The 14,651-nt window shown below is 40.4% G+C and overlaps 3 protein-coding genes across 3 annotated transcripts; 1 reads left to right on the top strand and 2 right to left on the bottom strand.

The window, feature by feature from the left end:
* Nucleotides 1–613: 613 nt before the first annotated feature.
* LOC126798262 (patellin-6) lies at nucleotides 614–2,709 on the top strand. Its single transcript, XM_050525177.1, has 4 exons — nucleotides 614–1,544; nucleotides 1,632–1,756; nucleotides 2,049–2,190; nucleotides 2,274–2,709. Exons 1-4 carry the CDS (start codon nucleotides 825–827, stop codon nucleotides 2,532–2,534), a joined length of 1,248 nt encoding a protein of 415 aa, XP_050381134.1. The 5' UTR covers nucleotides 614–824; the 3' UTR covers nucleotides 2,535–2,709.
* A 1,581-nt stretch (nucleotides 2,710–4,290) lies between these two features.
* On the bottom strand, nucleotides 4,291–6,261 carry LOC126799679 (probable protein phosphatase 2C 65). Its single transcript, XM_050526922.1, has 5 exons — nucleotides 6,037–6,261; nucleotides 5,396–5,743; nucleotides 5,179–5,296; nucleotides 4,849–5,072; nucleotides 4,291–4,714 (listed from the first exon to the last, which is right to left on the bottom strand). Exons 1-5 carry the CDS (start codon nucleotides 6,259–6,261, stop codon nucleotides 4,310–4,312), a joined length of 1,320 nt encoding a protein of 439 aa, XP_050382879.1. The 3' UTR covers nucleotides 4,291–4,309.
* Nucleotides 6,262–9,251: 2,990 nt separating this feature from the next.
* On the bottom strand, nucleotides 9,252–11,347 carry LOC126797893 (uncharacterized). The gene has a single exon (XM_050524651.1). The coding sequence runs from the start codon at nucleotides 10,977–10,979 to the stop codon at nucleotides 9,456–9,458; it is 1,524 nt and encodes a 507-aa protein (XP_050380608.1). The 5' UTR covers nucleotides 10,980–11,347; the 3' UTR covers nucleotides 9,252–9,455.
* Nucleotides 11,348–14,651: the final 3,304 nt, after the last annotated feature.

Below are 14,651 nucleotides of genomic sequence, written 5' to 3'. Positions count from 1 at the left end.
GAATGTGACATCAAAGAAAGAAAGACAAAATATAATAGTAACTACCCAAAAAATTGTCCCGGTAATTCCAAATCGACATGTTAGTGATTACTAAAAATGGAACATTTCTTAAATTTACCAAAAGTTTATATTTCCTATAAATAAATAGATAGATACTGTAAGTGGGATTTACAAAATAAAAAAAACATTAAGGCCTCTCTGTACGCAGCTTTAAGGCGTGGGGGGCGGAATCCCGGGCCCACACTCCTCTGCGAAAGGCCAAAGAAAGAAGGTTTACCCCTCCCATCGGGGCCCCACCGTAAAACCCCTCCAAACCCGTGCCCCGCTTCATACTCGCCACCGTTGAAACCCCCTCCCTCAATTATTATCACCACCTCTCCACTCCGGCTCGGCTCGGATCGGCTCGCTCATTTTCCCTCGAAAACCGTACCCCACCATCTCAATCCAGCGCGTGCCCCCCACTCCCCCATTCAAAAATTTTCCACTTCAAACGCAACAAGTACAGGAGACACTTCTTGTCCCCTGCTGTTTTCCAAACCAAAACTAAAGCCGCTTTTGAAACTTCAAACCGAAATCGCGGCTTAATCCAAAACCCTCTCTCGCCGTGTCTCTCTGTTTCTATTTCAATTCAATCCTCTGTCTTTTTTCATCCCAAATCTTTGTTTGTTTCTTCTTCCCCATCACTTCCCCCGTTCTCCGCAATCATACTCCCAGAAGCTACTGAAGCAGCCCTTTCAGAGAATCAAATCCAGACCTCAAAACCCACCTCATCAAATCCGTCAAAACCTCAACTCCCCACATTTTCATTTTCATCACCAACAAAGATGGACTCATCATCTTCCCCAATGCCTCTGCAGCAAACCCCACTCGCCTCCCCAAAGCCTTCCACCAAGAAAAGCTTCGTCTCTTCTCTAATGGACATCGCCACTCTCAAAACCCCGTCCTTCACAGAAGACACCTACTTCGTCTCCACCCTCAAGTCCTCCGAGAAGAAGGCCCTCCAGGACCTCAAGGACAAGCTCATTACCTCCGACTCCTCCGACGCCGCCATGTGGGACGTCAAGCTCCTCGCCGGTGACGACAAGGCCGACGTCATCCTCCTCAAGTTCCTCAGGGCCAGGGACTTCCGCGTCGCCGACGCTTTCAACATGATTGTCAAGTGTTTGGAGTGGAGGAAGGAGTTCGGGGCCGACGGGGTTGCGGAGGAGGATTTGGGGTTCAAGGAGCTCGAAGGTGTTGTTGCTTACATGCATGGCTTTGATAGATGTGGACATCCGGTGTGTTATAATGCTTATGGTGTTTTTAAGGATAAAGTTATGTATGAGAGGATTTTTGGGGATGAAGAGAAGCTTAAGAAGTTCTTAAGGTGGAGGGTTCAGGTTCTTGAGAAGGGTATTAACGTCTTGCATTTTAAGCCTGGTGGGATTAACTCTATTATCCAGGTGACTGATCTTAAGGACATGCCCAAAAGAGAGCTTAGGGTTGCTTCCAATCAGATCCTCTCGCTGTTTCAGGACAACTACCCTGAAATGGTGGCCAGAAAGGTACTTAATTCCTCATCTGGGTTGGTTAATTATGCTGTTCATCTGGTTTGTGATTATTAATTCATCGTGTTGGGGGGGTTTTTGTAGATTTTTATCAATGTACCGTGGTACTTCAGTGTTCTGTACTCGATGTTCAGTCCGTTTCTGACCCAAAGAACTAAGAGCAAGTTTGTGATATCCAAGGAAGGAAATGTTGCAGAGACACTCTACAAGTGAGTCCTTTTACATACCAGAAAAAAGAGTTCTTTACTTTGTTGTGTTATTAGTTATCTTACTGTGAGTTAAGTAATTGAGAATCTTTCACTGGGTCTGTTGTTGTTGTTACCTTCCTTTTGTTTAAAGGATTTAGAGATTCCCAAGTCTCAACTGGGTTTTTGGATCATTCCTGTTTTAGAGGTTTATTGATTTCTTGATTCTTCAAACAGTTCAACCCTGCTGCTCTGTACTTGCTATTTTAAGTCGATTTCCACTTACCTGATATGGGTCTTTGCTATACTGAAACAGATTTATTAGGCCTGAGGATGTTCCAGTTCAGTATGGTGGACTGAGTCGACCCAATGATTTGCAAAATGGTCCTCCCAAACCGGCTTCCGAGTTCACTGTCAAAGGAGGAGAGAAAGTTAACATTCAGATCGAGGGGATTGAGGTTCATTATTCATTTCAATTTTTTGTCTTTTGAACGAATTTTGAGTTGGTTGGTTAATTTCTCTTACTGTTGTGTGCGATCAGGCTGGTGCAACAATTACATGGGACATAGTTGTTGGAGGGTGGGACTTGGAGTACAGTGCTGAGTTTCTGCCAACTTCACAAGGAAGCTACATTGTTGCCGTGGAGAAGCCGAGAAAAGTGGCACCCTCTGAAGAAGCGATCCGTAACTCCTTCACTCCAAAAGAAGCTGGAAAAATGGTGTTCTCAGTGGACAACTCTGCCTCCCGGAGAAAAAAGGTTGCCGCATATCGCTACATTGTCCGGAAATCCGCCCCTGTCTAAGCTATAAGCTTAACTCCAGTTATAATATAATCTACAAGGCTTTTGTATTTTGGTTTCAGATGTCCTTTTTGAGGTTATGAACCTTGTTTTAGTCTAATACCAGTGTAATGTATAAGAATGGTGGTTTTTATCTTGTGGAAAGCATGGTAACTTTGGTGTTACCCAAGTCTAAAGTTGTGTTTTTTTTCTTTGGTGTTACCCAACATGAAAGAAGGAGCATTGTGATCAATGTGATGTCCTGGTCACTTGGTATTGAAGGGGGTGCTTTTTTTCTGCTTTTGTTTTTGGGCAGTGGTTCTTTGCTGGAAAAAGAAAAGCTTGGTCTGATGACCACATATGATGATATAATAGAGAAATGGAGCTTGAAAGGGAATTCCTGGTTACTTGTCACAGTCTGTGTTTGATTTACAAGGGAGTGTAAGTGTGTTGGGTTTAACAAAAGGTTGCAGAAGGTGGGATGGGTTGAATCATTGAAAGATATTTGATCAGACTTCAGGTCTGGGTTTTTGGAAGTATTGCTTCAGGATTTAGTATTTGATTTTCAGAATAAAGGGTGGTAGGGGTGGGTCTGTTCATATGGAGCGGATTAGGCCACGGGTCTTGCAACTCATCATGGTTTAAGGTTGCTTAGTAAAATGTCCAAAGCTCCGAAAGGACCAGGAGAATGCTTGAATCTAAGTCTGTAACTGACTTCTAGCAGATGTGCAAACAAAGTAACAAATTATTCACATAGAAAATCTTGAATATGAGAGTGATCTATGGTGTTTTGATGTATACTTGGTCCCCTTTTATTGCGTCTCTGGACGTTAAAACAAAAAGTAACGACAGCTTCATAAAACAGATTCCATTGAGAGTGTTCCATGGTCTTCAAATGAACAATTCAATTGAACTTTGAAGTTAAATCAAACTTAAAATTTTGCTCTCAGTTTATTGAAATTGTATTTCCCTCGAGTGTTCCTTAGTCTTTTGAAATAAAAACTTGTACCCCTTTCAATGCTTCTCTAAGGTAACAAGTAACAATTGCTTCTTAAAACAGAATTCGCTTCTAGTCCTTTGTTTTATCATAAACACAAACGCAAAGACTCTAGTCTGTGTTTGGATCTTGCATCTTCTAGTCTGATTTTCCTCCTATTAGTTCCAATGAGTTGCTTATTGAAGTCATGAAGTGAGATTCTACGGGCACGCTTGCATCCGTTATATGGGAAATCATTTCCCCTTTTTACATCTCTAAGCCTCTTTCGGATTTTAGATAAGCACGACATTTTGAGCATAGTAAAAAGCATGCAATGACATTGAAAGAGACTACACCATTGTCTTGGCAGCGCCAAAAGTTTAGAAATGATGATGTCCAGAGTCCAGACTACTTTGCCATAATGTGGTTTAGAAATGAAGTATGATTACCAGATGGGTGTCAATATGACAATATACAAACATAATTTTGAGGTATATTTAGTACAAAGATGTTGCTAAGCTCATAATTCAGTATCCATTATTACATCGCACTTCTAAGTAACAAGCTAGTAAGAGAGAAACTATGTACATTTCCCCTAAACAATTCTAATCCAGAGCCCCCTTTCTTCAATATTTGGCAGCAGAAACTAAATTGCACTTAGAAGACATCAACGCAAACACATATATGGAAATGATCTGCACTGTATTGAATCCTCAAACCCCGATTGGCAATCCTTCTGTTAATTAAGACCATATTTCTGGTCGTCAAAGATAAGAACTGATTAATGAGCTTCAACCTCTTCAACATCCTTTGATGTTTTCCGCTAACTCAAAACGCCATCATAGTGAGGAACATTCAAAATGGAATTCACTCTTGAAGAACCATCAAGATCATTCCACCCTTCTTTTGTGTCTTCTGAGATCTTGCTATTTACAACAGACAGTTCAGTGCCTCCTCCCTCGGTTGGAGCATTCGACTTAGTGCTGTAATAAGAAACAAGCGCCGGTTCATTTACTTTTCCCCGGTTTGCATGAGACATTGAGTGACTTAAAGAAGGTTGATCTTTCAGGAACAAGCATATAACTGCACAATCATCAATTTTAGATTCTGGATATTTTCTTTTCCATGCTCTCACAGCTCGTTTCGCTACCAATTTCGCTGCGTTGGATCGCCTCTTTGCAGAAGCAACTATCTTTACCACATTAGCATTTGATAACGCATCCCAAACCTGCACCAAGCATTAGCGTCACATTATTTGCTGAACAAATTTAATGACTAACACTAATATTTCACAACTTTTCCATTTGTTCATTTTTGACTACCAAGTAACTTGATCATGAAGTAACAAAGTTATGTTCTTACCCCATCAGTTGCCAAGACGACAAATTCATCATCGCTTGTGATGGTTTTGTAGCAAACTTCAGGAATGGAGATGAGGCCATAATCTTTGAGGCAGAAATCTCCAAACGCCCGTGCCATTGCTAGACCAGGGCAGTATTCATCTGGCATCCATAATCTGTACACTTCCGGTTCTTCATCGACTGCAAAAATTCTGCCATTGCACTTTTTAATTCTTTCTGCTTCACCTGAGTAACTCAATAGAGAAAGAAAGAAACATCAGATGCCCATACACCTAATAACAACTTGGTCAAGCTCATATGGAAAAAGATATTAGAGCAGAATTAAACTCACTTGGAGTGTTTGGTTTTAAATCTACTGTGAGTTGGACAGGAACGATTTGATTGTTCTCTCCCCTAGTGCCAAGAACTGCACGAGAATCCCCCAAATTTGCAATAACCAAGTGATCACCCTGAAAATCCAGGCATTATTAATTTGAAAAAGGAAAGCAACTTGTTTCAATTGCATTTCTTGTAATGCAAGCTTGAGTGGCAAATTGTTTTGTTTGTACCTGTTTAACTACAGTTACAGCTGTTGAACCACTGCAGAAGCTATCGATGGTTGAATCGAAGCTAAGCTCTTCATCCATATCCTTGAATGATTTTACAAAACTGGCTTCCCATGAAGAAAGAGATAAATCTTGACTGCCTTTGCCGATGGGTGTTGTGTTACCTTCTAGATTGAAGAAACTTGAAGATATACTAGCATTGTCAAAAAGATCGGTGTTCAGCTGGTAGATTTTGACAACCTGAGAGAGCTTTGAAGGTAAATGGTCTCGTACATATCGTGCTATCTTGTGACCATCAGGGCCATGGCCATCAAACACACCACAGAAGTACATGTCCTTCTCAGCAAAATCCTAATAAAATTAAGGGTAAGGCATAACATTAATGGATCTTTAATGAAATTAATGATATCATTATTGAAATTACTTGCAGAAGTTCATGGACAATAACACATGAAATGGTAAAGAATCCAGAAAATGTTAAGAACAGATGTAGCAGAAGAGTATATATATGAGACCATTAATCGCCAAAAACCCTAAACAAAAGCAAAAGCCAATGAGCACAAATGGATGCTCTTAAAATCAATCTAAGATAACAATCCGCAAAGAGTGGCTTCATGTAGAACAAATTATCAACATTGAATTACCTCCCAAACTGTCATAGCATCTTGATTGATCCCTTTTTTCCCTTGTTGAGTGTACATAGAAATGTACCTAGAAGAGCCTTGCATTCTAATCCGGGCTCCATCGTCCCCATACTTTACATTGTTCATATCATCATCACCCTCGAATTCAGTATCATCCTTACAATAACGCCCATCATCTATGTTATTCCCATAATACAAGGCATCTTTGGTGCAGCAACCTCCCATATTTATGGAAATAGGTTAGGTTCCTTTACAATGCGACCCCAACCAATATCCAAAGAAGCCGGAGATATGCCACAAAATCAAGCTTAGTTTCTCTAAACCCCAAAATCAAGAAATGTTGAATGAAGAGGCGGAATTAGCATCTACCAATTAAGAACAACAGAAATGAATGAGAACAATCACTAGCTAATTGCCATCTTTGGTTAACGATCAAGAGCACGACACATTATGTGAAATTTTGATAATAAAAAGTTGCATGCTCCTCCCCTTTTGGATATTGTGGGTGTTTTCTGAGAATTTCCTGTTTAAATCAGAGACCCTTCAATCTCAAAACATCAAAAACAACAAAAACAAACAGCTGCAACAGCAATACCCTTGTTCTTGTTAGGGAAAAATGGGTTAGAGAATCCTAATTTTACTTATATCTACATATGGATATGTATACTATTTAAAGTGCACCACATAAACATACATGTTATGTGCTAAAAGTGACGTGTATTGAAGATTTGATGTTATATTGTTAGCGACTTGTAATAAGTTGTTTCTTAGCTACCGTTACAAATAATGATGTATTAAGAAATTATGAAGTTTGTAAACAAACTACTAACTAGATTGAAAGCCGTAATAACTGTATGATCAACTTAATTACTAGGCAGACTCAAATCCATTCTGTTTTGGCTAACTGCTTGTAGACCAAAACAGGTTGTAATCTAAAAGCTTTTTGGTGGTCTATTGATCAGTCAACAAGTTTTTAGTTGGAAAATGAATGTAATATAGTTCGACTCGATCACGACCACCTATAGAACAATTATTGTTCTGTTTTATATATTAACGACTCCATCTACTGATTTTCAATGTGATCCAGAGATGTGGAGAAGATAAATCACTGAGATTCGATATCTGTTTCTACATAAAAAGATGATTAACATAAGCTATGGTACATAACAGTATGTGGGAGGTTCATATATAAGGCAAATTTTCTTTTGTAGTTGTAATTGTTCACATTATAATTTGGTACCTTAGGAAAGTAGGTATCATGACTCTGATCGCATAATGATACATTACAGTTCGAGACTTTAAGCAAACACGAACCATATAAATTTGATTTGTGGTAAACAATTGAACTTGCCGGCAACATAATTCACATGGCCTCATACTCGGATATTTAATTTATACTGTAATCCTCATCCTTTCTATTTCAGTGACTAGGTACTACTTAATCTAATGCTCATCGATGGCACCTACAATTTCCTCACTTTTTGCCTATTTACGTACATATGACTATTCACGGCTCTAATGTGTGTGTTGTCATATGTGGACTTGTTTGGATCATTTAATCATAAACATAAGTCGTTATGTTGTCTTATCTAAACGAAACCCAATTCTCAAAATTATATTTTTAATTTATTCTAATATCTTATTAATTTTTTTTATACATCTACAATTACTCCTAAATTTCCCAAATATTATAGCTACAAAATACCAAAACTCTAATTGACAATAGTTTCGTCTAGGTAGTAAATTTATAGATAACCATACTCGTACTAAAAGAAAAATGGATTTCGTGTCCACATCAAATCTGCATGAAAGCTGTTTAATATGTAGTTATTTTCTATTTCCAAACACCGTGTGTTGCAACGACAGAAGTTAATGAAGATTGCATGAGCAGCTACTAGCTAGGCTTAGGCTATCTCAAACAACATCAAAGTTTTTTTGATATCGGGTATGTTGTAGCACACTAAATTAATATTATTCATCAATTGGATATATTATAACAAATTAAATTAGTATTATTCATCAATTGCCTCTAACAGTAGTGTGGTACATGCAATTTAATTATTTATAAATGAATTCTTATTATAAAACAACTTCGAAAAACCATAATTTTGAAGTAGATGCACTAAGTTCCACTTTCCTTTTCAATTATGTACACTCATTTGTGCTCTATTTGTGTGCCCTTTGAGAAATTGTTGAAATATACCTTGTTTATCAAAGAAAACTGAGGGAGCAAACTCAAGGTGGTGCAAGTATGGTTTGTTTATTTTGTTTCGGAATTATTTACTGCACTCCAACTGTTCGACAAAATGACTCATCGTATCAAGGATTTGAAATTTTAGGCAAGTAGCATGAGCTGGGTATATATAACAGACCAATCAGGGACATAACTCTAGTGAAACATAACATATGCTTAAATTCCTAATGCCATGTGCACTTGCCAAAGCGCAGTGCTGTTCACAGAGGAAGCTGCTGGCATTGAACCAATTATAAATCTCAAAAATCGGTGAGATCATGATTGATTCAAATAAGTCAAAGGGAGCTCAAAGAACTTCCTACTCTGAACCACAAATATGAACTTTCCACCATACCTACAACTCACCAGGACAAAGATGCAACATTATCCAATATGCAAACAGAACAGATGACCCTTCACAATTGTTGGGTTGTATTTCAGAACCCTAATTGGAATGATTTGGTTTACAGATACTGGTATTCTAATCAGTTCTACAGCGACCTTGTCGCGTCTATACCTAGACCAACTGAATTCAAAGAACTGTTGAATTTACCTGATGAAGCCAGGAGAGATGGTTTTAAAGGTTTACACCAGCATTGCCTTATTTAGGGGCCCAAAACTGCACTGCTGGAGACTAGAATATGCAACGTGCTATGATGTTCCAAGATTTCTCCAGGAATGGAACAAGGAGAAGCAGGACATTGCAGAGTAACTGTACATAGACAAAGCTGTTGCTGAAGCATACATGAAATGGAATTCAGGCCTACATGAAATGGCTAACTCAGAGGGGAAAACTATGCAGAAGCATAAGGACAGAGTTATGGGAGTTACAAGTTTAAGCTTCAATCTTTACTGACATTCTAAAGATGAACTCGATTCCACACACTATTAAGAAAAGGGTTTTAGCATAGCCAAACTGCATATATAGTGCGAGTATATATCCAGCTAAATAGTCAACACAAGAATCCCAATATGAACATGATAACACAAATCAAATCAAGTGTACCAATAGAGACTGACTGTACATAAAGTAGAGGAGTATTCTTCTGGACTAAAATGAAGTAATGAAAATTTCATTATCAGCTGCAAGTCTTACAACCATGAAGCTACTTTGGAGTTTTTAATCTGTAAAACAAAATTACAAAAGAAACTGAGAGTATGACTAAAACCAAAGAAACCTGTAATGTCACCACCACTGATGAACAAGAACCCCACTTTGCCTTAGTGAAGTAAACAAGTCCAAGCACTGGCCATAAGTTTTTTCATACTTTGCACTTCTCTCACCAGGCCGTGTCCTCTGCCACCGATTGTAATGGCATTCAAGGAAGAGCTCATCAATCAAACAAATCGCCCCGGTCTCAAACAGCCTCGGAATCAAATCAAACTCTGTCCCTTCCACATCCATCTTCATCACCACAAAATCCTTCTCTGTAAAAGTATTCTTCACCCAATCCGCAAAATCAAACCCCTGAATCCTATCCACCTCCTGCCCATCAAACCCGGCCTCCTTCTCCGACTGCACCGGCTGAATCCTCCCCATTCCCCTACCCTTCTCCTTCACCTCCTCCCCAGGGTCTCCATTAATCTCAAACGACAATGTCTCATTCCTCACCCACGCCGCATACGGCAGCAAAGTCACCCCCTTCTTCACCTTATACTGCTCATGAAATGTCTTATCCGCCTCGATCGCGAAAACCTCGAAGGTCTTGTTCTGCTTAGGATACTGCTTCTTGAACCAGCTCCCTATACTCGAACCGTAGCTCCTAGCTCCCACATCAACATAAGCATACCTCCTCTTAAAGCTAATATCCACAATCGACGGCAAGTACTTCACATTCTGTATGTTCTTCTTCAGAGTAATCCACGGCTTCAACGGCTCGATTTGGATGATCGGCTCAGCCTTCCTCACCAGCTCGAGCTTATGCTCCGGCACCGAGCACTTGTTACCGGCATTTGACACCGGAGTGGAAGCATCGCACTCCTTTTTCAACACCATCTCACGTATATGCGGCATCGACGAATTAAAGCCGTCGATATCGCGTGAAGTAACTAACTTACAGCAATTGAATAAATCAATGAAAGAATGGAAGCTATACGTATCTTTGGCTCCAATATGGACCACCGCAAACCCTTCGGGCTTGAGCGTCCTCACGATCTCCGCCGCGAACTGCGCCGCCTTCGGCGACTTCTCGAGGCGGCCGTAGCCGGAGAAGACGAAGTCGAAAGACTCATCGGCGAACGGCATCCGGTGCGCCTCGCCGGGAACCACCAGAGGCCTCGAGGCCTTCTTGAAAATCCCGACGGCGTTCTTCACGCCGGTCTCCTTCAAGGCGTGGACCTCCTGCCCCGTCGGCGTCTCGACGCAGAGCGCCCTCGACTTGCGCGAGAGGAAGCCCTGCGAGATCAGATCTTGGAATACGCCCGAGTAAAAATGAACGGCCTTGATCCACTCCTTGCTGGTGTAGAAGTCGCTCAGCCTCTTCGCCCTGGTCGAAACCGCGCCGCTGGCGGTGGCGGAGGCGCCAACACCGGTGCTGGTGATGACGAGGTTGACATTCTCCTTGAGAAAACAGAAATTGCCGACCTCGCACGACTCGCCCGTCACGGTGATGACGTAAGCGAACCGGAAGAGCACGATCACAAGGCCGAACAGGAAACAACGCACCAGAACGTTCTTCAGGAACCCGGGCTTGGGTGAACCAGGCTCCATCGATCTCTCTAAAAATTCACAGCTTTCTATGTAAAAAAGTAAATTCAACAGAGTACAAAAAATTTGTGAGGGAAAATTAGAATGTGTTTGAGAGAGGGGAGGGGGGGAGTTTAGGGTTTAGCGGGAGCAGAAGCGAGCGGAGGTGTGGTTGGCGCCGACGAGGGCTTGGGCGGAGAGGAGAGAGTTGGGGATCTTAAATATGAAGAGAAAAGGAGGAGGGCTGTAACGAGAAGACATAGCTGGCTAAGGGAGTTTACATATTCTGTTAAGGGCCGGCTCTAAATGAAACTGAATAGAGTTTCGCTCTGGTTTTGGGGGAGGGGGAGGAGGAGGAGGAGAACAAGACTTTGATGTAGGAATAACGGAGTGAGGCGGTAGTTGATAAAAGACCCCCCGACGCGGTCACGCCGTTTGGGGTACCGGAATAGCCGGTCAGATGCTTATGAAAAAGGGAGTATAATCTATAAGATATTTATTGGGGGAATATATCGAGATTGCCCAATTTGCTAGTTGGGGGTATGTGACGGACTGACGGTGACGTTTTAGCTGATTGGGATAACGGAAAAGCACGTTGACTCTCCATATATTTATTTTTGGTAATTATTTTTCTGTTTATGTGATAACTACATAACTTATAACCACTTGGTATTTGTTTTTTAGGAGAGTTATAACTACTCTATTAATGTAGTTATTTTGAGTGTTTTAGTAGAGTTCTAGATTTAGGAAGTCAAAAAACGAGCTAAGAAAGTGATGAGTCATAGACGAGGGTTTGGTCATTGTCCGTGTAACTAAAAATAAAGCCTAAAATGACACGTGAAGTAATTTATGACTACCAGTACTCTAAAATACAGGAAAACATATTGAATGTGTGAAGTTTTTTTTTATTTGCTTATTTTATCAACTCTTACTTTCTAAAATCATTCAACTACATTCTAATTTACGAAATGCGGATGATATTATGTCTCATTATATCTTGATTGACATATACATTCACTTATTATTGGATTGATATATAAAAAGTTTAATGTCTTCTTGAACAATTCAACAAGTGTTCTTATCACTTTATTATTAATTTTATTTTAAATTATCTTTAGCAAACATTATTTGTGAAAAATGCAGCATATTTTCAATCAAATGATGCAATGTTTTCCTAACCAAAGTGATTGCTTACCATACAAGCATGTGATCCCAATAAACGGATCTTCAATAAATGAGTGAATATATAATACAAATCATGATTAATGCAATAATGTGCTAAATTTTTTAAAAATACAATTTGTTACCTAAAGATTCCGGGGAATACCATCTGCTTCGTACTGTTCAGAGTACCCTTTGCACTAAACAAACACAAGTCAAATTCTCGTAAACTGACGGCCAATTTATGTCAGTCAGTTCCCTCTGATTTTATAACCTAGGAAATAAATGAAGCTTCAAAAGAAGAAGAAAAAATGCTCACTGGGTCAGTCGGTGACGGGTCGGCCCACCCACGGGCTCTTCTTGGATCACTACACCCACGGGTCAGCCACGTCCTCCCCAATGCGTCGCACCGACCGCCGTATTAGCCGTTACGAGCTTCCCCTTGGTTTTATACCCGCCATGAAACTTGGACCAGTTTAGACCTCGCTCCAGGGGCTTGGGCTGCCTGCTAGGGCCCAGGAAAAAGACACGTGTCGGTAGGATTGGCTGGGCGTCATATTAATAGGGTCGAGCTGGCATGGAGGATGATCCAAAAAAAAATGGAGGAGGGAGGTCCACACGGCACGGCGTTTAGCGGCGTAAGGTGAGAAAGTGACAAAAGGAACAGCGAGCGAGGGAGGGAGGTCCACACGTGAACGTATAAAATATCACTGCGGTGGTGGTTGCGGTGGTTGTGGCGCCACCCAACGCCGGACTCAACGGTCTTATTGGCGAGTAGCTTTTGTGGGCGGGGTTTTTCTTGTGTCGTTGCTTTTTGCGTCTCATCATGTTGTTGTCGTCAGTAAAAACAACTTATTTGGTTCATTATCACGGGGATTCAATCTCGCCTTTTCCCTCCAGTGATGATTCAATTCCAGTGATTTCCGCCTAACTATGTGCTTTGACTGGTTGGAGTGATAAGTGCCACTCTCTCCTATTAGCTTTGATCTGATCACTAGGTTTGCCCGATCGATCAGATTTCACACATGATGAGGGTAACTAATGTCTCGCACGAATTAGAGCATTTCCAATTTCAACGTAATTAAGACTGAATACGTGAATGTATCATGTTTGTACGCCAACTTATTCACCATATTACTAATTTTTAAGATCTTATTCTTGCAACTTGTTAGACGCACTCCAAGTTGTAGTTTATAGTTCAAGTTACTGGATGATCAACAAGGTAGAGAAACGAACTTCATACATGTTGTTACAAGAAATACAGTTTGATGCTGCCATACATGAAAACGGATCGAAACAGTCTTTCCTTCAATGTTGTATGGTCTTGCTTGCGTTGTTAATCTCGCGATTAACTACTGTTAAACCCGGTAGATGTAGCGATGACTATTGAGGTTGAAGGAGTATAATTCGCAATGATTAAAGAGTGTAAAGCAATTTACAAAGAGATTAAGCATCTAGATTTTGTAAAGAAAAGGACCCCATATATTTCGGGTATAATCCAAAGGCATCGTTATTGAACATATGTCACGATTGTCACCCTTCTTTTTTCTTTCTCCTATCCCTTGGTCCTTACCGTTCATATGTTTTTTTAAGAAAAAAAAAAAGAAAAAAAATTATATCACCAAAATAAAGTTACAAATAATGAAACACCGTTAGATTCCACACACTCCGTCTGACCAATACTCCTAGTCATATGACTATCTCATTTGTGGCTTTGTTGCTACATGTCAAGCAACCACTGGTCATCTCTCTTTATTTGACAAGTGTCCATGTGACACATCAAACGTGACACGGATGGGGACTAAAATACTTAGCAATTAAGCTAAGTTTTGGACTAATGGGATGCCGCCACGTCATCACGTAATGCAACTTCGACGAAACTTTGAAAAATTGTTAAAAATAGTTCGTAACTCTAAAAAATTCACTGAAAAATACGGCAAACTCGTGACGACCTCTACTTTCTATTTTTGAAAAAAAAAAATTTGACTTACTTAAAAAATCGGGATATTACAGCACACCACCAGCAAAAATCAATTGAGAAAAAAGAATCATCGACCTCTGACCTAGATAAAACTCAGGTTAAAGACCGACGCAGGCCTGCGCTCCCCCATATCTGAAGCCACAACCCTGCCATCTCAAAACCATCACAGAGACCGGACCAACCCCTCTAGATCGACACCAAAGCATCATTGCCACTAGCGTCGCTGCAACCAAACTGTGATCACAAACCAAACCACTCCTGGAGCTGCAAATCTCTCACAATCCACCATCTTGGCTAGGCCGCCTTCTATTGGAGGGAACACAAATTTTCCTCAAAAACCCTAAGAAGTTCCGAGTTTGGCAGAGCTCTCGGGCTTTAGGTTTTGTTAATTGTTTACCATTCATATGTTAGGTAGCTTCAACCGTATATAGTTGTATTTAACTTTGTCGAGAGGATGAAGTCCAAAGATGGCGTTTGTCACATCCTTTCCTTATGTGGTTTAGAGAATAAGATACGTTGTTGGGTGTCTTTTTCTCCATCTATCTTGATTTAAC

This window comes from Argentina anserina, chromosome 6, assembly GCF_933775445.1.
Source record: "Argentina anserina chromosome 6, drPotAnse1.1, whole genome shotgun sequence".
In the NCBI taxonomy this organism is placed as follows: domain Eukaryota; kingdom Viridiplantae; phylum Streptophyta; class Magnoliopsida; order Rosales; family Rosaceae; genus Argentina; species Argentina anserina.
This window is presented reverse-complemented; position numbering and strand designations above follow the sequence as displayed.